Consider the following 27,720-nt stretch of genomic DNA (forward strand, 5'->3'; position numbering starts at 1 on the left):
CTCAGCAGAGAAGCTGAGGACAGAGGAGGGCCTGATCCAAAGCTTGAAGCCAAGTGGGAGAGTCCCAGTGACTGGGCTTTGGCTCAGCCCCGGCATGGGCCCAGGGACCAGTTGAGATTGCTTTTCCAGATGAGGGACACTGCTTTCCTGCCAGCCTGTGTTTTATGGATAATTAAAGGCTCCTTGTCTGAACTGCTCTGTGCCTGGGCTGCAAATCGCCTCTCTTGGTTTGAAGCCGCTTCTCTCACAGACCCTCACGTAGAACCGCTCCGAATGGTGCCCTGATAATGACAGAGACTGTTGAACGTGGAAATCCAATCAATGGTAATTAGGTGGAGACATGAATTAGTGCCTTGGAGACTGACTCTCTGAACTCTGGTTGCAGTGGAGGTGGGGGGAGGACGATGAAGCCCTGTAGAACAAGGCAGGTATTTAAATGCCGCTGGCTAGCTGCCCACCCAGCTCCCTTGGTGGCTGCCCAGTCGGAGGAGAGTTCATTGTGCACCTGAAGCACATCACAAAGAGGAGGAGGCAGCTTCTGTTAACCCTGCCACTGACCTGGGAGCTGTTGAAGGACCATGCTTGCTGCTACCCATCCCCAGCTGCATGTATTCATTCACAGGCAGCAGCCTAGTACAGCAGGAAGAGGAGGTGTTTACGGCTTTGTAAGGGGACTAGAGGCTTTACTCCCAGTCCTGCCGTCCTGATGGGCGGGGCGGGGGACCTTGGATGTGTACAGTAGGGTCAGGTTCTCAAGAGCTCAGCTGCCACAGTTGACACAGGATTTTTCCAAAAAGCTCAGCTCCCAGTGTGAGGCTTATGGCCGGATTTTCATCACAGCTGTGCACTCCTCTGCAAACCTGGCTCTTCGTCTCTCTGGGCCTGTCTTCCCCACTCTATACATGGGGAGCATAACTTCCTACTTATCTTGGTGGGGAGTCAGAGGGATAAATTCATTAATGGGGGAGGCTGCTCGGATATTGCAGTGGAGGTGGGGCTATAGAAAAGCCTATCCCACTCCCTCAAGCTCAGTCGCCGGAAAACACAGCCCTCTACCAAAGTGAGGTGAAGGGGAGAAGAGGACAGTTGGCTTTTGAACCTCAGAGCAGCTGCCGCAGTTCTCTGGCCAGTGCCTTCCGTTCAGGTTGGTGCGCTCTGCCCCCAAAGTCCGGAAAACCAGAGCAAGCCACTGAAATAGGAGGTGGTGGCTGCAGCGTATTGGCAGGCCATGAAGCCTGAAGCAATAGGTTTCCTGTAGGGCTTCCCCTTCACTCTGCCTATTTGTGGAGGGATTGCAGGATCAGGGCCAGGACCTCTCGCGTCGCTGATTCCTTTTAAGATGTGCCCGTTACGTAGCAGCCTGCCAAGCCATTGCCAAGAGGTCCCAGGAGGTAATCCCCGCTTCCCCCAGCCTGCCCTCGCTGCGGCAGTGGGGATGGGGGCAAACCATCACCAGGGAAACAAGAGTCTGCCCGGAAGGGGCCTCTTTGATTAATAAAGTTAGAATTTTATTTCCTTACATTGTCGACATCACAAGTTTTTTGGAAACTTATTACAGTGGAAAAAATTCCGTGGATCAGAGTCCCACTCGCAACGAGATGGTGGGGGAGGAGAAGGACCCCTGTTAATATTTACAAGATGATGGAGTGGGGCTTGCTAGGGATCTTCTCCCTGGCAGCAGCCAGCTCTTTATGCCACGTGAGAGAGGACTGGGCCAGGTCACCCCTGGGCTGCAGGGAATGAAAAGTGGAACCCAGCCCATGGCCCATCCTGCAATCCCCAACTACAAAGCCACTCTGGGACCCGGGATAGGAAAATGCTGTAAATCACCAGCCAGCTCTCAGTTTTGGGGGCACAGAGTGAGACCCCCCTCTTGGACAATGCTGCCCCACTGTCTAGCATTCAGAGACGCCCTGGCAGCAGGGATCAAGCCTCTCCTAGTTTAAATCAGTGCCTCAAGGACTCCTGCAAACTTTGATCCACGTTGGTCTTGCTCAGTCTCCCCTTGGCCTGCTCTCTGCCTTCTGCCATGCCGTCCCCTTGAATTGCAAGGGACCTTTCCTATGGGCCTCCTTCCTCCCATGCAGACCCGCCTGTTCTGCAAGGCCTGGCTGCACTAGTGTCCAGATGCATTTCATGTGTGTTGATGGCTCTGTACCTGTTGGTACCTTGGAGAAGGACATGCAAAGCCTGAGATCCAAACTTGCCCAAAGCTCGGGGATGTCTGCACCCACGGCTTTGGCTCAGGCGCCTCTCTAAGGATAAGCTCTTCGGGGCATGGACCTTCTCTTCTTCAGCTGTGTAGTTCTGACCACTGTACAGCACTCTCTATAGAGCAGAAAAGGCCTGATCCTGAGAGGTGCCAAGCAACTTCAGCTCCCATTAGCTTCAGAGTGGGTTGTAGGCACTCGGGCCTTGTCCGGGCAAGGATTTGGAAGGTGTTAACAGCCTAGTGTGGTCAAGGCACTGTGCTTTTAATATGTGTTACACTGGTGCCTTGACCTAGGCTTTAACATGAGCCATGCAACATAGATCATAGAATATCAGGGTTGGAAGGGACCTCAGGAGGTCATCTAATCCAACCCCCTGCTCAAAGCAGGACCAATACCCAGACACATTTTTGCCCCAGATCCCTAAATGGCCCCCTCAAGGATTGAACTCACAACCCTGGGTTTAGCAGGCCAATGTGCAAACCACTGAGCTATCCCTAGGCACCCTACCTTGTCTGCACCAGGCCATGAACACAAGTTAGCCAACGCCTCCTAAATCCTGGTCTAGACAAGGCTGCAACATTGAGCCCTGAGTGCTTCCCCAGCACCTTGACCGGCTCCCCTGACCCTTCTCTTACTTCGACCGTGGGATCAGACCAGTGTGAGGCAAACAACCCTTTCCAACCCAACAGCTCAGGGTCTCAGCACGTCCTCACTCCACCCTCTCTCTCCCTCCTGCCCATGCACACGGCGAATACCTCCCCAGACTACCCTCCGCCGACAAGAACTGAACCCCCGTCGCCCTTTGGGAATCTCCTAGCCAACGTTTCATAGCAGGGACGTCAGCGGGAAGGTTGGAGGGCACTCATGGGACCCCAATTCGGAACATATAACCCCATCCCAAGAGCGATGCTTGGCCAGTCAAGGCCCAAAAACACCACCATGGGACCAATCAAAACAAATGAACATGACTCAATTGAAAGATTTCCCCCCACCACCACCTACCCAGTGATGAATTGACTGCAAGTGGGCGACAGGCTGAGAATTTATTTGTAGGAATAATTTGGCCATTTGTTCTGAGCCGCTGAATAAACCTGGGGAAATTGTGAGCTGCTGATGGACAAGTTGCAAATGGAAAGGGAAGAGAAACTCATCAAATCAGTGTTTCCCTATGGAACAACTCACAGCAGCCTGTGGGGAACCTGTGCTGCTGGGTGTGGAGTGAGGGCTTGGCTCAGACAGCCCCACAACCTCAGGGGACTCCCCAAAGGGCTGAAGGTGAACCAGTGGGGTCGAGATGAGATGACCTTAGCACCTTCTCTCTGGAGCTGTCCCCTCTGCATCCTCTCTGTCTCTGGAGATTGGGAGGGGAGGAGAAATACAATAAGAGAGAGTTTGCTTCAAGGTGATGGACAGACATCCCCAACTCTCAGCTCCGCTGTGGATAAACATCAGTCTGCGTCTGTCTCTCCTTGGGTCTCACCTGGGCTGCTCCCTAGTGAGCCAGCCGCAGCAAATATGCCCACTCTTTAACCCTCTGGGTGCCAAGGGGCTGCTCCCTCTGTTCACAATGCAAAGGTTTGCAGAAAGATGCATTTCAGTTAAAACCCCTCCGGACGCCGGAAATCCATTGGATAGGGATAAACCCGACACGTCTTTCCAGCTGTTTGGCATCATCCCAGCCGGCAACAGAGCGGGGCTCCCAGCCCAGGCAGTTCTGTGTCCAGCGTATGGGCTGCAGAGCAGTGTCTTGCCAGGCCCTGCTGCAAGGAGACCGACCCATGGGGATGCGGACAGAGGGGCTGGCCCCTTGCCCCAGGGTGGCGGTATTTATACTGCTGCGGCAGCCAGGAGTGGAGGCACCAGGCTCGGGCCGTCAGCTGCTGCTGTCAGGAGACCTGGGAAACAAAGCACACAGGGAGCCTGTGAATCCCTCCCTCTTTCTCTGCCTCCTCCAACAGCCCTGGGTGCTTTGGGGCAGGTTGGGGGGGGTCCCTGGCTAGGGGTTTGTGCACCCAGAGACCCATCTGCTACCTCCTGCCGGGGGTGTCCCCACTCTTCAATTAGCCCCTGCGCCCCACTGGAGCATGGCCTCCATGCTCTTAGCTTGACCCAGTTAGGGACACTGTGGAAAGACCTTTTGCACCCCGGGATGGTGGGGAGAGCCCAGTGCACAATAGCTCTGCCCCCTCCGAGAAGGAAGGGGCCCCAAATGCGGATATCAGCAGGGGACGGGGGTGTCAGCCTACAAGGATGGGGGTGCAGGCTGCAGGGTCCAAACGGGGGATCCAGAGGGGGACACTGAGCAGAGAGCCCTGGACAATGCGTGTGCGGAGTTCGAATGCCTGTGTCTAGCCACAGGGCAGGTGCCACGGGGCAAGCTCGCCCCGCCTCTCCGCCCCAGCCTGGCGGGATGAGAGGGGAGGTTGGCCTCCCTGCCCCGGTCAGTCCTTGGCCTCGCTGCGGGCAGCTCCTGCACTTAGCACTGGCCATATATAGGGTGGGGCCAGGCACCTCTGGAGAGCAAAGTCCTACGTCTTTGGAACAGGTACAAACATGGCCAAGTGGCAGGGCAAGCATCCCTCATGCTGCCCTAAACCCTGGCATGGCGACCCCACCTCCAGTCTCCATCCAGTCAGTCCCCGGCACCTCTGCCAAGACTTGTCATTTGGTGCCAGTTATGACAGTGTGTCCCCACTAGGAACTAGAGTGAGACCCATTAGCTTATTGCACATAATCTCCTGATGGCAACGGCTTTTGGTCACTCACTCTCTGGACTGGAAATGAATCCCAGCCCCCTGAGCCATCACCTTAGCTCCCCGTTTCTTAAATGGTTGTAGACGACATCATGCTCTTGGAAGCAAAGGTCTAGCGAGGAGTTTGGCTGCACTATACAATCAGCTCTGTGCACAGTCGCCCAGACAGACCGGCCAATGTAGCTCTCTCCTGACCTACAATCTCACCTGCTATCTAGGTCGGGGCCTCCCCTGAGCCAGGGCTGCCAGCTGGCTCTCTCTGCATGGTGGTATTGCACACAAATGTCTCCCGCAGATTAAGCCGGGAGCAGCAAATCAGTTTCACCTGGGAACAAAGTGGCGATTTATCTCAGGTCCCCAAGAGCTGGCTGGTGCTTTACCCTGGTTGTCCTCTGAGAAACTTGTCTTTCAAGGCCCTGATCTCCTTGCTGAACTGAGACCCAGCCAACTCATCACACAGTCCACAGGCTTGTGCCACAGTAGTTCTCGATCTTTTCCATATTGCAACCCGCTTTTCAATAATCTAGCCCCGACATTTATCAGTAGGGGCAGGGCAAGGTGGCTATGACCCCCCTGACACTTGGGCATGACCTCCAGGTCAAGAACCTCTTCCCTAAGCCGGTTGGTTAGTGCCTTGTCTAGCCAGTATCTTCCCCCTGTACTGATCTACTTCTGGTTGGGCTTATTGAAGGAATTAGGGGCTCCTGCTCCTCCACAGGAATGAACTCTGAATCTCAAGGGGGTCAATAAGGAAGGCCCTCCTGACAGTCCCAGGACAAGAGGCATAGAGTGGGGGGAGAGAGGTGGGGTGTGCTGCCCCTTTCAGACCTCCTGGAGAGAGGTTGCAGTTGTGTCTGTTTACTGTGATCCATTTGCTCTGGTGGGGAGGTTTCTCCGCTCCAGAAGGCAAGTACGGTTCTGCATTTCCCCCAACTCCTGGGGAGAAATGTGCGGATTCCACACTGCTGCCCAGTGCATCTGAATATTGAATTATGCAAAACAGGGCTGTGTAAATGGGACAGGACGGCAGTTCTGAGATAGTGTCTGATAAATATGAATGCGCCGCTCCTCTCCCCTGGCTCCCACTCCCAGCATCCCAGGGTGGATTTATCTTTCCTTCACTGCCTGGAAATGGCACGCAGTTGGCTGTTGTTCTCTGGAACGATCAGGATCCTTCTACGCTGCACGCCAGGCTTTTACACCAGAGAGAGACACGCAGGGAAATTCAGGCTGAGTCAGAGGGATGGAAGGATGGGATCCCAGCCCAGCAGAGCCCCAATATTCTAGACGAGGCCTGGGCTCCCCAGAAGTGAGCTCACCCCCCATGAACAAGAGTCCTGACATTACAGACAGGGCTCCAGCCATACCCTCACCACCCCAGACTTCTCTCAGAAGTCTCCCCAATCTCTCAGAACCAGCTTCAATCCTAAAACCAAACCCAGTTACAACTGGAGAAAAGACCCTGATCCAAACCCAGAGCTCAGCCTTATACAGAGACTTAGTCCCAACCATGTAGATAATGCCCTGACAATACAAAGGGTCCCATCCTTTTTAGACAGGACTCCATGGTCATAGGGGCATAGGCCTGGAAGGGATCTCCTGGGTCAAGTCCCCTGCTATCACCAGGGCTGGCGCTGGCAGCCCAACTCTGCAAGGCAAAGCCCTGACAGGACACACAGACCCAGACAGGACATCAGCCCTGGATACAGCGTCCTGAGGCTGCAGATCAGGTCCTGACCACGCTAATTAGATTTGTCATTTTGCACATCATTTGACGGTGGAACTCACTGCCACATGATGTCACTGAGGCTAAGAATTTAGCAGGATTAACAAAGGGATTGGACAGTTACATGGATACCATGAGTATCCAGATTTAGCATACAGTAGTTATTGCTAACACGTTTTGGAAGGGCTAACCTCATGCTTCATGGCTTCAACTGATCTCTATAAGGGATTAGGAGGAGACATAATGCAGGTTTTCCCCTTAGCCGCCCACTGCAGGGTTCTTGCACCTTCCTTTGAAGCAGCAGGTGCTGGTCACTGTTGGCAACAGGATACTGGGCTAGATGGGGCCCCTGGTCTGACCCAGTGGGGCTGTGCCTATGTAACTAAACAGGAAACTAAACTGTACTTCAGAGCCCAGAGATCAGCCCTTTGCATGGGCACCTCATTCTAAACCAGACAGAGAGCCACATTTCTGCAAAGGCTCCGTCCAGCCCTGATTCCTCCCTGTGCAGCAGAGGGTCCCTCCCACCGGGCCTTGAGACAAACCCGATAACGTGGAGATGGCTAGCGGCCAGGACAGCCGTGTTCACACGGCTGCCTGCGGGCGAGATAAACGGCCGTGGCCTGGCGAGGCCTGTCTCCCCTGTGCTGCGGGGAGCGTAATTCGCTCTTCTCCAAATCTTAATGTCTCTGACATTAATAAAATATCCCGCTGCACTTCGGAGGCTCCCGCCAGCAGCATCCAGCTCCCCGTTCCTTGTTATTCACTTGCTGAGCTGACTGCAGAGCAGACTCCCGGGCCTCGCGCGGAGGGAAGCCAGGTAGCTGCTTCTGGATCCGAGGGCTCCTTTGGAGGATGCTGCTAGAGGAGCGTGTCACTTTGACAGCCTTCAAATGCAAGCTGCACAGACCCTCCTCCACCTGCGTCCCCTCAGCCCTCCCCACAGCAGAGACCAGGGCTCCAGTCTCTCTCGGCTGTCTGGGAAGGGAAAGGCCGAGCAGCCTGACAGAGATGGGCCCCAGCTCAAACCCTGGATCCAGACAGCCCCAGATTTTCGGGAGATGCCTGGAGTCTGAACCTGGATCCAGATCTGAACCTCACAGCTGGCCCCCATAGCTATAACAGACCAAAACAGAACCACCAATCTCAACACCCCCAACGCTTGGGGTCAGAAAGGGTTCCAAATCTGGATCCAGGTTTTCCAGCTCGGGCTTGTCCACTCCCCACCAGCCTATAAAATATCCCCAAAGTTCCTGTGGGTGTTAGGAAAAGCATGCGCCTGTTGGAAGCTGGCCCCCTTCCCCTCCTCTGTGGCACTGCTGCTGTACCATGCCCTACAGCACCCCCTGCTGGGAATGGCAGGGACTGGAGTAGTTGGGAGCTCCCCCACAGCCAGTGATCTTGCCTTCTTCTTTACAGTTCCCGTGCTGGGAGAGGCTGGCACTAAACCAGTTGTGAACCAGTCTGCAGGTTTCAGATGTTTAACATGACAGCATGTGTTGGCTGTGTACAGGTCTAGTCCAGGCTGCAGCCTGTGGCATGGTGGGGGAGCCTGGCAGGCAGTCCCAATGGAGAAGAGGGCCTTCCTTCTGAAGACAGAAGGGAGCAGGTGCCAGAGCCTGCTGCCTGTATTCCCTGCACTAGAAACAAAGCCATGATGCATTTGTACTCGGACAAGGCAGAACCGAACTGGGTCCACTCTATGATAATGTAGGGCCAGGGCTTGTACCAAAGGGACACCACCTGTTTATCCCGTCCCTGGGGCAGAGACGGAGCTGAGTGGAGTCTGTGAGTGGGGGTTGGCAAGTGGGCACTAGACCATCTGCTCTCCCTGGGGGATGGAGCTAGGTCCGAGAACAGGCCTGCAGGATCTACTATTCTCTCCCTGTGTTAGCAAAGCTGATTCCCTTAGGTGCCAGCAGCTGCCTCCCTGTGCTGTCAGGGCTAGCGGAAGGAAAGTACCTCGTGTTGGGATTTCATTGCAATTTCCATCAAAGCCCACTTTAGCCAGAGGTCTGTGTTTCTTGGGGCCATTTCTCCCGTCGGGGTCTGTGCACGTTGCGTGGAGCAACCACAGTGCTCTGCTCGCCTGTCTGGAGTAAGAGACAGCAAGCTCCCTTTCCCGCCATGCAAATATTCCCCCTTCCCTCCCTATACCTAAAGACTTGACCTTCCCCATACACACGTGCATACTAGGAGAGGGATGGTCTTGTGGTTAATATCCAGGTCTAGGAGGCTGGAGATCTCAGCTCTTATTCTGACTCTGTCACTGAATCTGTGTGAGCAGGTCACTTCCCCGCTCTGTGCCTCAGTTTCTCCATCACTCTAAGATGGGATAACAACTAGGCTGACCTGTCCCACCCCTGACAGGCTCATTTGCGAGGTGCCTAGGCCCAGACCCTTAGGCTCCTAAATAGCTTTAACTCCCATTGAAATCACTGGGAGATAGGCTCCTAAATACTTTTGAGGATCCAGGCCCTAGATAATATGGTACTTTTTAAGCCAATCTCATGATCTTCGGACGCCTGCCTCATGATCTTTGAATGGTTGGGGTTGACTGTGCAGGGAGAGGCCTGGAAATGCCCATCCCCACTGAAGCTAAGATCAGGCAATGGGAGTGAAACCAGTTTCTCCAGCAAAGGAGCACCCAGCCCTACGGAGACATGTTTATAGTCTTTCCTTATTGCCTGTCCTGGTTGGTTCCTGGAATAGCTCTCTGGGCAGAGCAGCTCAGGTTTTACTGGCATGAGCTGATGGGGGGGGGGGGGGTGTCCTCACTCACCCATGGAGACACACACACACCCCGGTGATTCACCTTCTTTCCCAGCTAACACCAATCCCCCTCTCTCCAGGTACCTTCAGACCAGGACACCCTCCACCCCCACCCCCGGCTGGTTCCTTCTCCCATCTCAGTCGGGTTGGTTACAAGGAGGCAGGAGTTACTTACTGTGACGGTTTTTATTCGGCCCAGTCGTCTAGTGCAGCTCCAGCCTGAACGATTTATTAACAAAGTGCACTGCTCCCCTTCGTCACAGGGCTCCATCCCGCACCACTGCTTACTGGCAATGAGCTGAGCTGCCAGAGAGAGCGGGGGAGGGAACGGAGCATGGGGAGGGGAGGGAGAAATTAGAAGGGTTATGAAAGAGGGTAGGGTACAAAGGGGAAAAAGATGGGTGTATATAGGGATGGATAGAAAGGTGGGTGTGTATATATATAGGGATGGAAAGACAGATGTGTATGGGATGGATGGATAGACAGATGTGTATATATAGAGATGAATGAATAGATGGGTATATATAGAAATGGAGAGACAGATATGTATGGGAATGGATAAATAGATGGGTGTATATATAGCAATGGATGGATACATAAATGGGTGTATATAGGGATGGATGGATAGAAAGGTGTATATAGGGATGGAGAGACAGATGTATATGGGGATGGATGGATAGATAGATGGATGTGTATATAGAGAGATGGATGTATATAGACGTGGAGAGACAGATATGTACGGGGATAGATAGATAGATGGGTGTATATAATAGAGATGGATGGATAGATGGGTGTATATTGGGATGGATGGATGGATAGAAAGGTGTATATATAGGGATGGAGAGACAGATGTATATAGGGATGGATGGATAGATGTGTATATAGAGAGATGGACGGGTGTATATAGACATGGAGAGACAGATATGTATGGGGATGGATAGACGGGTGGGTGTGTATAAAGAAAGAAAGATGGGTATATATAAGGATGGATGGATATGTATGGGGATGGGTGTATATAAGGATGGATAGGTAGGTAGGTATGAGGAGAGAGCGGGCACAAGATTAAACAAGAACAGGAACAATTAAGGAAAGTAAAATCAAAGAGAGTGGAAAGAAGGGTTGAGTTATTCAAAACAAGGAGACCAGGAGATAAAATAAGAGCAAAATAAAATGTGTCAAAGGGGCAGAGGAGAAAGGGAGAGAGAATTGAGGCCATTAGGGACAGTTTATGCAGAAAGTTACAATCTGTATCATTGTAGAACCTTAGAGCAGCCTCTTGTGTTCCCCACGCGTAGGGACACCTGCCACCTGTGAGGGACACATTCCCTATGCAGAGCAACCTGAGATGACATGTCCCTCCCTCCCCAGGGCTCCACGTGGCCCCTGACAGCTGCGGGCATAGCAACACTCCTGCTTGGATCAGTGGGGCTTTCTTTGCAGCACTCTGTCCAGCAGGGCCTCAGCACGCCTCATGCCTCCCTGCACTCGTGCAGTGCCCGGGAGTGGAGAGGAGTTCGCTTGTGAAGCTGGACTTCCCAAAAAGTTCAGAGCCAGATTTTCATGGGCTTGGCACCCACAAACGGGCCAGATTTTCCAAAGAGCTTTGCACCCCCCCTTCATGTTTAGGGGGTTCTTCCCCTCCCTTGCCCCCCCCCCCCCCCCCGCTACCAACAGATATAAACCCTGATACAGCCGGACGTTGCTGGACCGTGAGTGTTCTCAATGAGCAGGCGTGTGTGTGTGTCACCATGGACCCCACCCAGGACTGTTTGACTGTGTGTCATGTCACCTGTACGGTTAGCAGCTCCCAGTGATGATAGGGGCCTGTGTTTCTGGGCCAGGCAGGGGTGCTGAGAGCCATTGAACTAAACGCTAAACCCTGCATGTGATGGAAACCGCTTCAAGCCAGGGGGTGCGGCCTCACCCCTAGTTCCAGCCCCTCTGGGAGCAGGAGGAGCTGAGTTCTGTGGCTGCTGTCATCATAAAGTCCCAAGCGCCCATGGCGTGCATAAGATTGAATGAGAACCAAGAAACCCCAGGCAGCCCCATGGCCCTGGCCTGTAGCGCTCTGGAGCAGTCAGAGATCTCTTACCATCCACACAGGCAGGTTTTGTCCTCGTTGTGCCTGCGACTTGGCCTCTCCTGCAGGCACAGCGTGCTGTCTGCCGGGCGATCATCCTCCTGGGATGGCTGAGGTCTCTGTTCAGCGCCGTAATCTCACACGTCCCCACCTCCAGCTCCTTCCCTGCAACGAGACACGGGGACATCCAGCAGCCACTGCGCAGTGAGAGCGCCAGGGCAGGGCACCTGCGCTCAGGGTGCAGCCCTTGTAGCAAGAACAGGAGGTGGGAGTCAGGGCGGCTGGGTCCCATGCCCAGCTCTGTCACTGACTTGCTGTGGGTTCTGGGCCAACACAGTCAAAAGAAGCCACTGATTTTTGGATGCCTCTATTTCTTGGGAGCCCAGCCAGAGCCAGCGAGGGCCTGGTTCTCAGAGGGGCTACCAGCCTGACGCTCCCATGGACTTTAGATGGCGGAAGGAAACCTAAACCCCACAGAGGTCCAAATCCATCAGTCCCTATTGAGTTCAGTGGGAGCAGTTCCTCCATGGGACTTGAGCCTGAGTCAGGACAACTCTGGAGATGGCCCAATCTAGAGAAAAGGCTTTTCACCTCCCCCCTGGCCAGGCACCGAGCACCTTCCCTCAGCTCCTTTCCTGTCCCATGGGGCCTGGGAGTGGCTTACAACATAAGCAGGGTGCCTCTCCCCTGATCAAGGGGAGGAGGGGGAGTCATTCGAACAGCTCTACTGTGATCCCAAGCACAGTCTGCAGCTGTGGCATCTCTCTATTTCGGACAGTCCTGCTCCTTCAAATGAAAGAAACTCCACCTGTTTGCCATTTACCCTATTAGCTGGATAAAAACACTTGCTCCTTCCCTTCATATTTTTCCAAATTGCACAGATGAAAAGAGATGAGATCACTGGGATTTATATGGAAGCATTTGGCAGGCCTTTTCCTATTTATTTGGCCTGTAATATATAAATTCAATCTGGACTCTCCCAGAGTAAGCTGTTTGTTATCTGAGTAAGTAGATGTGGGTGGGTAAGATGTTTCTATTAGAATGGCATTCGTCAGGTCTGACTTGCCTCGGAGTATGTTGTTTTATGCCTTTGTTTTGATTAATTAGGGCCCGGTCCTTTATTCCTCATGACAGTCGTAGCACTGAAGTCAGTGGGGAATGGTCTGATGGGGAAGGATTCCAGGATCAGGCCCTTCATTTGGGCACGTCTACACAGCAAAAAAACCACCACCAACAACATCCCTGCGGTGAGGAGTCTCAGAGCACGGATCAGATGACTCAGGCTCCTGGGGCTGGCACTGCGGGGCTAAAAATAGCCACGTAGACGTCTGGGCTCGGGCTGGAGTTGGGGCTGTGAAACCAGGTGAGTGGGGAGGGTCTCGGAGCCGGGGCTCCAGCCCGACCATCTACATGGCGATTTTTAGCCCTGCAGCGTGAGCCCAAGTCTGTTGGCCTGGACTCTGAGACTCGGTGAATTTATTTTTTTGCTGTGAGTAGATGGTTTGTTTGTGGGGAGGGTGTTGTGGAGTTTTCTGGTTGACTTTTTAAACTTTGGGACGCTAGCTATCAAGAGGAATGAGGAGGTGCAGTCGTCAGGGCTGAGACACCTGGGACCTTGGGCAAGGCACTTAGGCCCAGATCCTCAAAGGTATTTAGGCACCTAATTCCCACTGATTTCAATGGGAGTTAGGCTCTGATCCTTATGTGTCTTAGTTTCTCTGTGCCTCGGTTCCCCATCTGTACAATGGGGATAGTAGCACTGCCCTATCTCCTAGGGGCGTGAGGATAAACACATTAAAAATGGTGACGCGCTTTGAGATCTATTGTTGAAAAGTGCTACAGAAGAGCAAGGTATGATTATTCAAAGAGTGTAAGGCAGTTGGATGTTATGGTGATGCGGGCCATGTAAGTACCTATGATAGCTAGAGATGGGTCTCAATTGGGATTATTTAGTCTACAGAAGAGAAGAATGAGGGGGGATTTGATAGCTGCCTTCAACTACCTGAAGCGGGGTTCCAAAGAGGATGGATCTAGGCTATTCTCAGTGGTACCAGATGACAGAACAAGGAGCAAGGTCTCAAGTTGCAGTGGGGGAGGTTTAGGTTGGATATTAGGAAAAACTTTTTCACTAGGAGGGTGGTGAAGCACTGGAATGGGTTACCTAGGGAGGTGGTGGAATCTCCTTCCTTAGAGGTTTTTAAGGTCAGGCTTGACAAAGCCCTGGCTGGGATGATTTAGTTGGGGATTGATCCTGCTTCGAGCAGGGGGTTGGACTAGATAACCTCCTGAGGTCCCTTCCAACCCTGATATTCTATGATTCTATGATTCAATTCCCGAGTGTGTAGAAAGCAAGAGCTAAACTCTGATCCAAATGGGCTGTCCATGGAATGGACCGAAACAGTGAACTCTGTCAAATCTTAACACCTCCAAGCGCTGGCGCTGAGTTCTGGCCCCAAAAGCAGGTCTGCATTTGATGGTTCGGGGTCATCAGGAAATCTAAAAAACCCACTGAAAATATTTTCTAAGTATGGTTACACTTCAATAATAACCTTCAGCTCCCGCTCAAGTGAACGGGAGTTGGGCACTTGCCACCTCCCAGAATCAGGCCCTTAATTCATAGCAAACGGAGGGCAAAGCATTACAAAGCTTTCAGAACTTCTTTGATCCTTAAATCTATGATCCTCATCTGGCCTCACATAACAATAGTGCCTGAGCACCTCACAGCCTTTTAATGTATTTATCCTTAGTCTTTTCTGTTTTTTATTGATCTGAAAATATAGCCACTTCTTTCTTCAGCAACAGCTTCAGCCTGCAGTCATGCTGAGTAACTGGGATGCGGCTGCTTTGTTCTTCTTGTGTGGCCTGCTGGCTGGAGCTTCTCTGTTGTCCTGACAAATACTGAGCTGGCTCCTGCTCCCACTAACAGGGGAGTAAAACAGGAGGGACTCCATTGAAGACAAGCGAGGAAGGCCTGGAGAGTTTTATTGCACTCACTGTCTGGTCTCCTCCAGCCACACCCAGTGCTCCTTCTGGATGAAAGCCAGCAGAAAACCTACACTGCTATACCTTGTGCCAGGCTCTCTGCCGGGATTCCTGGAAAGCCTGTCTCACCAGCGCAGCCACATTTCCATAGAGCGAGTGCCCTGCCCCTCAGGGCAGACTCTGGAGTGATGTGATCAGGCCTGACTCTCTTAAATGCTCCAGCTGCCCCTCTAACCAGCTGGCCAGAAACCCCTGTGGGCCCATGCTCTGCTCCACCTGCCTCTCCCCTGAACTGCAGGCTGCTTGGTTTCAATGCTGGGCCCAGTTTGAAATGTGCAGGGGTCAGGCACTGTGGAATTCACTGTGCTTGGAGCTCAGGATGAGCCTTGAAGACATGAAGCGGCGTCTCTTCAGGTCAGCCTCCTGCTCAAGGGAATAAGCCATCCAGCTCAGACTGTGTCTCTCTGTCCACTGCCTGGATGCTCAAGTGTTAGAGCGACTGCCATGGATGGATGGATAACGAGCTAGCATGGTTTTCAAACACAAATTGACTCCATCCACTCCCATCAGCTAAACCAGCTTAGGAACCAGTTTAGCTGGAACCATTATTCAAGCCAAGTTTACGCCCAGTTCCTTACACTTGGTTCCCAGCCCAAGGAGGCCAAAGTGGGCTCCCAGCTTGCAACCTGACTTGCAGATCCCTTTAACAGAGAGACCATCTCATGGATGCCTCCCCTGCCGTCTATGCTTCTGAGGCTGAGATGGACACCCAGCCTTCTACCCAGCCCTGGGAGCGATGTACATGCAGTTCCCAGTGCTGTGAAAGGCTTTCAGTACAGATGTGGGGTGAAATGAGGCTCCTGGGGGAAGTCAGTGGCAAAACACCTGCTGAGTTCAATGGACCAAGGCTATTAAACTTGGCATTTAAAGTGGAAGAGCGGGGGAGTTCGTCCCCTGGAAGGGTCTGGGTAACTGAGTCAACGTAGGTTTTAAATGCACATCAGAGCAACACTGACGAATGCCAATGGACAGCTCCAGTTTGTACTTGGTTACGAATCCAAAGCCTCCGTTCCTCGGGGCAATTATTTAACACGCTGCTATCCCTCCCATTACATTGAAATTAATTGTGTGCCTGGCATTCAAAGTGTTCCTAGATTTAAAGCAGCCAGTGCATGTAACTCTAGATCTCTGTTTGCTCCTGCTTCTCGCTCCTCTCTCAATCAGCCCCTTGAAAATAGCACTGAAGAGATGGGGCGTTTTCTCCTCCTCTCCTCTCCTCGGGTGACGTGAGTGAGACATCTTCAGGAGCATCAGTCTGTATTAGACTGAGAAAAGCACCACATGGAGAGAGACGGGAGAGAGACAGGAGCAGGAAAAATTCACTGGGCTGAGATGTGCACCCCATGGACCATTCCTAAGTGATGGGTCAATAACACTGACAATCCCTCGTCATTACCAAATTTTAAAAAATGCACGGACCAGTCACCGCGGAGAATCTCTCAGAAAGGGAGTCTGTGGACGAGTATTAGGGGCTTCGGCCATCATTCCCAGCCTCTGCTGGGTGGAGGCAGGGTCACTACTGAAGAAGCGACCCTACGGTCTGCTACAGGCAGTCACAAGTGTTTTATAGGCAGCTCCAGCGTGAGCCATGTTTGGCCTAGTGTTTGGTAGCTTTGAAGCCAGTGCTGTTTGCTGCCCACAGCCAGGCATCCTCTGGGCCAAATACTGGTTCCAATGAAATCAGTGGGAGATTTGCCATTGATTCAGCAGGGATTATGGTTTGGTTTGGGATATGCCTTGGGAGTCTCTGGGATCTGCACCAGGGGGATTCATTCACCACCACCCCTGCCCACACATACACTGCCAATTAGCTGTGGCCATTTGGACGATGGGGGATTTCAATAATGTCCGGAGGAGATTGTATGAGTCACACATTGCAAAATGCTCCAGCACAAGAATGATGGCAGCTTGGAGAGCATCTAATATGGATCCAAACTAAATCCTCCTTCTAAAGGAGGGGGCGCTGCCAGCTCTGCTTTCATACACAACTGCACGCCACAAGGAATGCAAGAGAACTGCTCTGAGTTGTTTTATTCCATCATAAGCAGAGTGAGAAGAAACTCTCAAGAAGGGCAAGGGCACTGAGAATCACGGCTCTGAAAACGTTAGGGTCTCTCTGAAATTTCGCTGCTCATTTGCTTCAAGGGGTGTTAATTTCAAAATTTGCTCAGAGCCATTCAAATTCTATGCTCTCCAGGTACCCAGCCAGAGAGAGGGGGGGTCTTTTGGGGCCACTGGTTTTTAAATCAGAACTCCCCCTTGAAATTACTGGAAACCACTTCCCCCTCCACCAGGACACAGGCATGCACCCATCCACCCGGCCACACGCACACACATTTGAGCATTATACTTCGCATTTGCCTAGAGAACATTAACTGATTAATCCTCCCAACCCACATCTGATGTAGTTAAGTGCAACTGTCCCCTTTATACAGACTGGAGCAACTAAAACACACGCGTGTCAAATTGAGAGCGGGCCAAATTCTCACTTACTCCACTGTGAATCGGGAGTGACTCCACTGAAGTTACTCTGGATTTACACCAGTGTCACTCAGAGCAAAAATTTGGGCCAGAAAGGTCACACGATTTGCTTAAACCCACACAGCGAGTTAATGGCACAGCTGAAGTTTGAATTTAGGATTTCCTGGTTCAATCCGCACCTCTCTGACTAGGCCTTCTCTCTACCCATTTGCTAAGCAGGGCTTTCTGGTTTAATATCTTAAATCAGAAAGATGCTGGGGTTCCTTTCCTCTGACATTTGCAATCTGCTGCGGCCCCTTACCTCTAACAATGCTTTACAAATTGCCCAGCAGGGGGTGCTGTGGAGTCAGGAGCATTGCACCCTCTAGCTGTCCTAGCTTATAGCTCTGCCAACCCAGCTGATGCTTTAGCAGTTCTAGCCTCTTCCATGCCCGAGGCCAGGCTTGAACTTGTCTCTTGCTTGGCTGAGTAATGCTGCATCATTTGAATTATTGCACAAATGTTTAGTTACAGTTGGTAATTGTGGCATTATTTATGGATCCACATGGCTCAGCAACGCTCCTCTCACGTCCTCATTTGCAAGTGCAGCCTCTGGAGGCGAGGGAGACGCGGCCGGCTCGCTGAAGCGCTCAGCGTAACGGTGCTGATTCAGGGGGCAAGCAGGCGTCTTGGCACGGTTTGTTCAGGTTGCTGCCAGCCCCGGCAGTCACGCAGCAAATTAGCAGCAAGAAAGCGGAGGAGAAGATTGAATGGCAAATCAGTTACGTAGCACGGGGCCTGTCCTTTGAGGTGCCAAACAACCTCAATTCATGCTGGAATCATAGAATCATAGAATATCAGGGTTGGAAGGGACCTCAGGAGGTCATCTAGTCCAACCCCCTGCTCAAAGCAGGGCCAATCCCCAACTAAATCATCCCAGCCAGGGCTTTGTCCAGCTGGGCCTTAAAAACCTCTAAGGATGGAGATTCCACCACCTCCCTAGGTCAAGGGGCACAGCACCCCCACAGGATTGAGCCCCACAAAAGGGGAGCGTTCTCAGCCATTTGTCACCCCAATTTCCATGCCGTTTTAACAGCTTCTCTTCCAGTTTCCCACTGTCTTTCCTTGGGTCATGTGTGAAACCCTCCTCCCCCGTGTTGGCAGCAATTGGGAGACAGACCAAGCAGTGCTGGAAGTGAATTTCATTTCAGCTATAAAAAGGATCAGTACTGCATGAGATACCATCCAAAGACAAGAGAGAGAGAGAGAGAGAGAGAGAGAGATTTCAGCTCTCATCCAATATAGATGTCTGGCCATCCCCAAGACGCCTTCTGGAAACCAGCTGGGACAACACTGGAAAGTTGGACACTGAACTAGATGAAGTTCAGTCACTGGAAACATACAGCGCCCCCCAGTTTGAAGGAAAAGGGAAACTGACAGTGCTCTTCAGGGTTTTTTTTTTTCTTTTAACCTGGCAGTTTTCCTTTCTGTGTCCTACTTTCACTTCTCTCCCCCCACCCCCCGTGTCTGGGAGAAGAGTCACCCTGGGAACCCAAGCTGCAATCCGCATTATATGGGACTCTGTACAATTAAAGAGAGTTCATTCCCAAGGGAGCTTATTTTAATTTATCCCATGTAAATATAACAGCCACAGCCCCCATGGCACTAATATTTTGCACTTTGTAGCACCTTTCATCTAAGCGCTTTACCCCTGTTAATAAACAATCCTCAGTAAACCATGATCTCCAGTTCACAGATGGGAAACCAAGGCACAGAGAGACTAAGTGACTTGCCCATGGTCCCACAGGAAGTCTGTGGCAGAGCCCAGGGTTGAACCCAGACTTCCTAACTCCCAGTCCTGTGCTTCAGACCTTAGAGTAAACTTTTTCCCAGGGTATCCCCACATCTTCAGGGAGAGACTGTCCTATGGGCACATCCCCACTCATGATGGCACAGACCACTTCCCTTCCCACTGGATGACACCGCAACTGCCTTACATGGAGAGGAATCATTAGGGAAGTACTGACTGTATCTCATGCTCTTTCTAATGTGATTTAGCAACTGGTAACAGGGAGGAGAGGCAGCCCCATCTCTTGGGCCAGCTCTGACCTAGCCCCATTGGACCCAGTGCAACACGCAGGCCCAGCATCCTCGGGAGGGAAGGGCAGCCCCAGTTTCCTTGGTGAACGGCTCAGCTCGCAAGGCTTATCAGGCCCCCAGACTCCCAGTCCACAAAGAGGTGAATCCTCCCCCTACTGCAGGCCAGCACCTCTCAAATTGAAAACCAGTCCAGGGTTCTGGCCAGGCACCTGGCAGCCAAAGACTGAGCCCAATGGGAGACTGAACCTCTTCTCCTCTGGGGAGCCCTTGCTGGAAAGTTTGCCCCCAGCCCTTACAGCAGGAAATGCTAACTCTGCTATGCGAAATCCCAAAGAGGCGGGGGATCCGTGCAGGTTGCATGGCATCAGATGGCTCTGATGCAGGCTCTCTGGGGTGGCATGTGGCGGAAGGCGACACAACCCCTTTAAAACTCCCACTGCCCCAGCTGGCACAAGCCAGCAGCCTTGGCAGGCGTATGATACAGCAGAGACTTTACCTTCCTTAGGCGGATGAGAATACAAGAGCCAGAAGAAGAGGAGGCAGCAAAGCGTGGCACCAATCCCTGCAGAGAGCTCTCTCCAGCCGGCCAGCATCCTGAGTGGGCTGGGAGGGGGGCTGGGAGGCAGGGCTGGGCCCCCCTCTCACGCTGCAGGAAGTCGTGGTCCCCTCTAAATCCAACTACCAGGGCCGTCTCCACCTGGCACAGGATAGCCCAGCATGGCTGGGGAGCAGCTGCATTCCCTTCAGAGGAGGAGCAGGAGCAGGGGCGCTGGAACCATTTGTACAGTGGGGGTGCTGAGAGCTGTTGAACCAAACTGTAAACCCTGGATGTGATGGAAACCACTCAAGAGGGGGGGCGGCAGCCCCCCTAGTTCCAGCCCCTCTGAGCAGGAGGAAGGCTGCAGCCAGGGAGCCCCCAGCTCCAGCCAAGCAGGAGAGCTGCAGCTCCAGGGGCACAGACTGGTTCCTTTAGTACCTGGGTCACCGCATCCCAGCCTTACAGGGGGACCCCACGCGCGGGGGAGGGGGGATCTGCCCCTCTCGAGAGTGGCTCCTTGTCACAGCTGCCTGCACCGTCCTGTGCTCCTGGTCCAGGCAGGGTCAGACTCTCACCCTCAGCGGGTTGGATTTTTCTAAAGCCCAGTTTCTTCCAGCGGATGAAACCCGAAAGTATCCAGAAGATGCAGCCGGTCCACCCGGCTTCTCTTTGGGGGTCAGGGCTCCAGCGAAAACGCCTTTGCTGCCCGGCGGGGGCTGGAGGGAGCCCGGATCCCTGGGCAGCTCCTTTGCATTCAGCCCGCAGAGCGGCGGCTAATATTTCCCCCTGGTTTGATGCAGTTTGCCAAGCGAAAGCCAGGCGGTAATTCTCTCTCCGGCCCCGCACGCAGCAACTCTGCGCTTCCCTCCCGCAGCTGGGCAGGGAGCGAGGCGGGCGGCAGGAGGATTCATGATAGGGATGGGGAGGGGTAGCAGACCCCCCCTCCCCCTTCTCCCCGGCTGCACCTTGGCAAGCTGACTTGTTCCGCTGGGCGGGTGGTCCTTCCAGGCGCCAAACTCGCTGCCCGGGACTAGGCTCGCTAACCTGTGGCGGGTATCCAGGAGCAAACAGCCCCCGCCATCCCGGCTCAGCTCAGCAAGCGGCAGGGGAATCCCGGGAAGCGCAGCGGGGGTGGGGGGTGGGATCAGCCCCGGCAGGTCCCCCCCTGCAAGCTGAGACTTGCCACAAAGCCCCCCCTCTCCCCCTCTCTTGGGGTGTCAGCTCGCTGCAGCCTGCGGATTGCAACCCCCCTCCCCCAGTGCTGCTGCAAACCCGCGCCCCACGGCTAGGAGCGGTGGCGTCTCTGCAGCCAGCTGCGGGGGGACCCGCGGCGGCTTCTCCCTCCTCCGAGCATCCCCCGCGGCTCTGGCAGAGCCTCCGTCTCCCCCCTCCGCCCCGGCCGTGCAAGGAGCCCCCCCGCCAGCAGTCCGTGCAGCCGGGGCTGCCTCCCCCGCCCCCGCCCTGCGGAGCCGCTGCCGAGGAGGGGGGGGGGGGGTCCGGGCGCAGGGGAAAGTTTCTCGGCGCGCGGCGGCGGCTCCCGGGAGCCCGAGTTCCCCGCCCGGGAAGGGCTCGCGCTGCAGCGCCTCCCGCAGCCGCCCGGCCTGAGCTGCCGCAGCCTCGCCGGGCCCGGCTGGGAGCGGGAGGAGGCGCCCCGTGAGCCCGGGGCCAAGGCTCGGGCCGCGCACGCAGCACTTCTCTGCTCCAGCCCGGCCAGAGGGGGAGCCCGCGGCTGGGATGCAGCCTGGCTAGGGTGAGCGGCTTGGGCCTGGGATGCCCACGTCGGGGGGGGGGGGCTGGGATGCCCGGGGGGGGGGTCTGGGATGCCCAGCGCTGGGGGGGGGGGGTCTGGGATGCCCAGCGCTGGGGGAAGGGAGGATGATGTTGCTGGGATGCCCAGCTCACCCCCTGGGGTGGCTGTGGCACTTGACCACAGGCCCCTCTGGCACAGCTGTGGTGGGTGGCTGCTGGGGTGCCCGGCCCTCTCCTGGGCCAGCTGGGGTTGCTGTTGTGGTGCCCAGGCTTCGCGCAGGGAGAGACTTGGCGAGCCTGCAGCGATACCCGTCTAGTCCAGCTCTCTGGCTGTGGGGGGATGGCTGCTGTGTGACCACTTCTGGGTCACTTCTGTGGTTTCTTTTTGTGGCTGAGAGCTCCAGACTGCTTGGGTCTGCTGCACGGTGCAGGAGGAGGCAGGGTATTCTAGGGTCCCGAATGGCAGGGCCTCTTGGCTGAGACCCCACACGCTCACCACATCTGCCTGACTTAGGTCTTGATGGGATATAAGGCCCCGGTTCCCAGAAAACAAGGGGTAAGACTCTAGAGAGAAAGGTACAAAACTGGAGATGGGCTTGAATGAAACTCCTGGCCCAGTCCCTAGCCCCCCCAAACCTGGATCTGGATCCGAATTGACTCCTATCTTTATAATGGCCTGGACCAATCCTCTTGGTCTGAACACCCCCCAAATTGGGACCTGGATCTGGATCCGAATTGACTCCTATCTTTATAATGGGCTGGACCAATCCTCCAGGTCTGAACACCCCCCAAATTGGGACCTGGATCTGGACGGGGAAGGTGGCAGGGCATCCATCTCATCCCTGGCACCGAGGGAGAACAGGCACCAGCCTCACGCCCCTCCGACTAGTGCCACAGATTCCGTTCAAACACAGTGACAGGAGCTAGTTCATTACCACAGGCAGCTCCAGTTTTAACCCCCGCTGTCGTCCCCCCCCCACATACACCTTCTCAGCCCTCTCCTTTGATTTGGGGGAAATCGATACATGTTTTCCGCCACAGCAGCGCCTGTGACTAGTTTGTTAACTATGAGGACTCCTGAATGAATAGCGCTCAGGCAGGTAATTTACCAGCAGATCTGAGAGGGGATAAAGGGAAACCAATATAAATAGTCAGTAATAAAACTGTTTACTGACACCGGGCCTTCTTTTAATGAGATTTGTATGCAGGGGAGGGCACCTCTGATAAGCTCTCCAGCTTACAATTATTGACTCTTGTCCAGTGGAGCCACAAAGCAGGGAGAGACTATCTTCATAAAGCCCCTGATCACATCAATCGGGAAGGGAGCTGGAACAGAGTTGAAAAGGAGCCGGGGCACGAGTCAGTGTTATTAGTTCTGCTAGGATGGGACCTGATGCTACAGCACAGTGCCAAGACCACTCAACTCACAGGAGCTGAGAGCGCCCGGCACCTTGCATGAGTGGGCACGCGATGCAGACACACTTGCCTTGAAAACACTGAGGGCTCTGCTGGGTCTAGTAATTTTGCTAGTGATTATCCTGCACTCTTCAGGAGTTATGCAGCCTCGGCCCCAGACTGCGATGGTGATCCTTGACCTTCCTATTGTGCCTTCCACCTGAAGTAAGCAGGACTAGTCTTATTTTACTGATGGGGAAACTGAGGCACAGAGAAGTTATTGGCCTGATCCTTTGAGGTGATAAGTATCTGCATCTCTTGTTGACTTCAGCTGGACTTTTTTTGGGGGTGGGGCGGTTTTAGCACCTCTGAAAATATGGCTGGAGGTGTCTTGAGTTGCTCCCAGTAATTGAGGCAGCCAAAGCAAGTGGCTGCTTTTGATCTGAGTGAGTTGCCCAACATCACAGAACAAATCAGTGGCAGAGCAGGGAATAGATCCCAGACTCCTGATTCCCTTTTTGCTCTAAGCACTAGACTACACTCCCACCAGAGGTGAGACTAGAACTCAGGTGTCCTGACTCACAACCATCAGATGTACCCGGGGCTGTAGGGAACTGTCCTGTACCTGTTGGGGAATGGATCATGGGCTCGCCAGCCTTTCCCCACTCTCGTGATGCTGCGTGCACTTCCGTGCCCTCCCGTATCTCCCTCCCTCTTTCAGTTCCCATCTAACCCGGTACCAACAGGGCTTCGGCCTGGTTAATGCTGCCCCTTGTGGGAGGCCACCAGCAGCACTGAACTGATCCTTGCTCAGATAAATGCTTGCTGCATACATAACCCATCGCGCTGATCGCAGTCCGTGCAGCTCTCAGTGGGGAAAAGGAATGTGGCAGCCCCTCCCCAAATAGCAGTGCTGAGATTGCTGGATAGATGAGCACGGGGACGACATGGACTGGCAGGATCTGGAAAGCTGTCTCCACTAGAGTGGCCTTGTTATGGGCTGGACTGAACCTTATTGAACTGGGAAGGGGTATGTGTGTGTAACTGCTGCCCTTCATTTAAGGCAGTTGGAGTTTAATTGTTTCTTACTTTATGGAACCAGATAGCTGAAACAATAGCAGCCTCCACCCAAAACACAGGCACATTGGAGGGGTTTCGCTGGCTATTGTTCTGTGTGGGTTTGTGTGTCTGTGCAAGAGAGATGGAAAGGCCAGAGGAGCAGAGACAGAAGCAGGCGATAACACAAGAGAGCAGGGGCCAAGTACTGGGAGTGTGGCCCTGAGAAAAGCTTTTGGGCTAGGTGCTGGCTAGAAAGGGTCTTGGATTCGGAACTGCAAGCAAAGAAACTGTCTCCTGTTGTTTGATTCCTCCTGCATTCAAGGAAATAGGACTTTGTACGTTCTCTGTAAATAATCAGCATTGGATCAAAGAAAGCTGACTCCCTCATCAATTTCTCCTCCTACCGGAAACAACCCTCAGCACCCCAATTGGGCTAACCGCTCGGGTCAGAAAGGGATAACACTTTCATTTGCACTGAGGGCCCAACACTACGCTCGTTCAAGCTCAGAGTGCGGGCACCAGCAAGCAAAGAATAGGCTTTGCAGTGAGTTGCTGCATCTCCAGGGGCAAGACCCCTTCTTAGCCCCATCACGAACGGTTCTTGTCTATGCGGTGGCTGCTGGTGCTAGCTGCAGAGACCTGTCTTTGCTGTCCGGAGCACTTGGAACTGGAGCAGCTTGTGTGCGTGGTAGTGGTGGGCGAACCTTGGGAAGCAAACAGTGGGCAGAAGGAGAGGGTTTCTTTTATAAAGTGCTTGCCAGGTTGGAGAGAGGACTAATGAGGCCCTAATTAAAGTCAGTGGGGAGAAATTAAGAGGGGGAAGAATTAGGGCAGCAGCGACACAAAGGGAAAAACACCCTCCTCTAAAAACCAGAGGAGAGGAGATCAAAGGAGAGCCAGGGAACGGAAAGAAAGCATGTTTCCTAATTGTGCTTTGAGCTTCTTCTCTCTGAGGTATGCCCACCCCTCCCTTCTCTGCCCAGCATCTGGCATGGAGGCAGGTCCTGCCGAGGCAGGCATGCAGCTGGGCGGCTCTGGCACGGAAGCGTTTCCCTTTGTAGACACTAGTTTTCCATGGGAGCGCCCACAATCGATATCGACGGGGGTTCCCTTGAGCTCATCCTTCCCCAGGGCAAGATCAGGGCTTGAGCCACTCTCAGTCCCTCGCCCAGCCTCACTTGCGGAGTCTGCAGCCATACCAGCGAGGTGGCACTTTGCTCCCATCTCAGTCCCTGGGAGTTGGACTCCAGGGGGAGCAAAGTTAGGCCAGTGCTGAGCACTTCTGAAAATCCTCCCCTGCGGGTGGAGCAGAGGCAGCCCCTTAATGGCCCCACCTTCATCGCTCCCTCAAAGCTCATGTTGCCTCCTGGACTTAAAGTGTGGCTCTGCTCTGAGACGTGACTGTGAAAATGGCACCACGGGATGGATTTCTGATCAAGTTTGCTCAGCTTACTAGCAAAGAAAAGGGGGGTTCCCCCCCCCCAACTGCCAGCCCTCCAAACTCATGTGAGCTAGGATGCACCAGCATAAATTCAACTCCCCTTTCTGTTCTGAAACCCGCTGGGATGCAGGACATCTCCGCTTTCACTGGGGGAAATTCAACCTGGGCAGAGAGCCAGCACAGGCCTACACACCCCTTAAAACCTAGGCTGCTTCAGGGCATCAACCAAGCTGTAACTACTAAGGGATGAGGAGGAGATTTCCCTGTGGGGCTGATTATCCCACATCTGCCAACTGTGTGGTTACCTGCACCTTCCTCTGAAGCATCCAGTGGTGGCCATTGGATCCTGGGCTAAATAGCGCAACCAGTCTGGCAATCTGTGTGTTTGGTTTTTTTTAAATGCCACCCCCTGATGGTGGTTATTTATTGCTGTTTCTGTTGCCTCAAAGGCACAGAGGGGCAGGAGGCATGGTGATCGGATCTCTGTGAGAAGTCGCATGGGTCTTTGATGACAGCGCTTTAGCATTCCAGGAGTGTCACACAGCCCCGGGCCCTATAAAATACACCTCCTGGGAAAGAAGCCCCGATCAGGCAGTGACAAACCAATCCCCAGGTAACTAGCTGCAGCCCCACATTCAGTGTACGTCTACACTAGCATGACCAGATAGCAAGTGTGAAAAATCAGGACGGGGATGGGGGGTAATAGGTGCCTATATAAGAAAAAGCCCCAAATATCAGGACTGTCCCTATAAAATCGGGACATCTGGTCACCCTAGTCTACACTGCAAAGTGCAGGTGTGACTGTAGCACAGGTAGGTATACCAGAGCTAGCTTTAACCTAGCTAGCCCGGGTCTCAACACTAGTGAAGATGTGATGGCACGCCAGGGGTTCTGGGTACATATTCAGGTTGCTAGTGTGCACTGAAGCTTGTGCTGCTAGGTCTTCACCACTATGGTTAGCTCCGCTAGCTAGCCTAAAGCTAGCACGGGTTTGCTACAATCTCACCTTCACTCTGCACTGGCAATTGTGGGCACCCCCTTACTTAACCTTTCTCCAGCAAATCCCTTAATATCTCTTTGGAACTGAACCCAAATCCCCAGTCAGTGCTCTAACCCCATGACCATTCTTCCGAGGCCAGCTCTTGGCTCTGCTATTGGCTTGGGCCTGGGCCTAGCAAAGCACTTAAGGACATGCTTAATTTAAGCGTGTGAATCATCCTCATGCCTTCAGTGGGATTATTCACATGCTTACAGTTAGTTAAGCGGGCACTTAAGTGTTTGGCTGGCTTGGTTCCATAGCGCATGGATGGGAAACCCCTCCCCCAGACGTCAGTGGGTTCTGAATCTAGATGCAGCTGGCACCTGTTTTTATCGTGGGCTGAAGCGATGTAGCTCTGAACAACCCCACAACCTTCGAGGCATGGGTCTGTCGTCACCCAGGTCCAAACAGTGCAGCTTGCGAGCGTCTGGGGAAACGTGATTGTGAAACCAGCTAATATTTAATCTAGGGAAAGGCCCAAAGTGTGGGGCGGGGTGGGGGGAGAAATCTGAGCTCCAAACTTTGTGGCTCACTGTAAGCAGTCGCTCTACCTCCCAAAAAAGTCTAAGAAGGCATCCGCAAATGTATCGTACGTTATTTCGTATCATATCAGTTAGGCAGGAGGGAAAAAAAAAAAGCCTGACCTGCTAGGCTGACAAGTAGTTTGATGCTGGAGTATCATATCCAACAGTTCAGTGGGGAAACTCGTTAACCAAATTAGCCTCCCGCAGGTGAGCTCTGACCCAGGGAAAGGACACGAAGGAATAGCAGCTCTTTTAATTTAATTTTAAATGATTTTGAAACACTCTCAAGCGTTTGGACCCCAAAGGCCCTCCGGAGCTTTCGTTTATTTTCGTTTCAACCTGAGCGGCTTGGAAAGGAAACGCCACGTTGGAACAGACTGGTGACTTATCTAGGCTAGTGACTAAGCCTGGCTGTTGGGGAGCTGATCATAATGCAATGAACTAGGCTGTGCCCTCTCATAGGGCAGTAGGAGTTTTCACGCTTCTATCACTCAGGAAGAAAGTGTGCCATTATCTGTTTATCGCCAGTACCTGTATGGCTCCCACCGTCATAGTGTGTGAGCACTTCACAACCTGGGCAGCAGGGCAGTGCTATTATCATTTTACGGATGGGAAACTGAGGCCTAGATCCTCAAAGGTATTTAGTATCCCAGCTTAGTTAGGAATCTAAATACCTTTCAGGATCTGGACCAGAGAGATTAAATAATAACAAGTAGCTCTTAGAAAGCGGCTTTACAAAGAAAGGAAGCATCGTTGTCCCCATTTTACAGGTGGAAAAAATGAGACACAGGGATTTAGCTGAGGTCACCCAGCAGCAAAGCGGAAAATG

At 53.3% G+C, this 27,720-nt stretch overlaps 1 protein-coding gene across 2 annotated transcripts; it reads right to left on the reverse strand.

Annotated features, from left to right (window-relative positions):
- Positions 1-3,248: 3,248 nt before the first annotated feature.
- On the reverse strand, positions 3,249-19,739 carry LOC135878262 (chemokine-like protein TAFA-5). Of its 2 annotated transcripts, XM_065403874.1 has the most exons (5): positions 19,643-19,739; positions 11,557-11,709; positions 9,640-9,767; positions 8,655-8,785; positions 3,249-4,108 (listed from the first exon to the last, which is right to left on the reverse strand). In XM_065403874.1, exons 1-4 carry the CDS (start codon positions 19,737-19,739, stop codon positions 8,696-8,698), a joined length of 468 nt encoding a protein of 155 aa, XP_065259946.1. In that variant the 3' UTR covers positions 3,249-4,108; positions 8,655-8,695. The 2 variants fall into 2 exon arrangements, with proteins under 2 accessions (XP_065259946.1, XP_065259947.1); XM_065403875.1 differs by lacking the exon at positions 8,655-8,785.
- Between the last annotated feature and the right edge of the window lie 7,981 nt (positions 19,740-27,720).

This window comes from Emys orbicularis, chromosome 4 (assembly GCF_028017835.1).
Source record: "Emys orbicularis isolate rEmyOrb1 chromosome 4, rEmyOrb1.hap1, whole genome shotgun sequence".
Taxonomy (NCBI): domain Eukaryota; kingdom Metazoa; phylum Chordata; order Testudines; family Emydidae; genus Emys; species Emys orbicularis.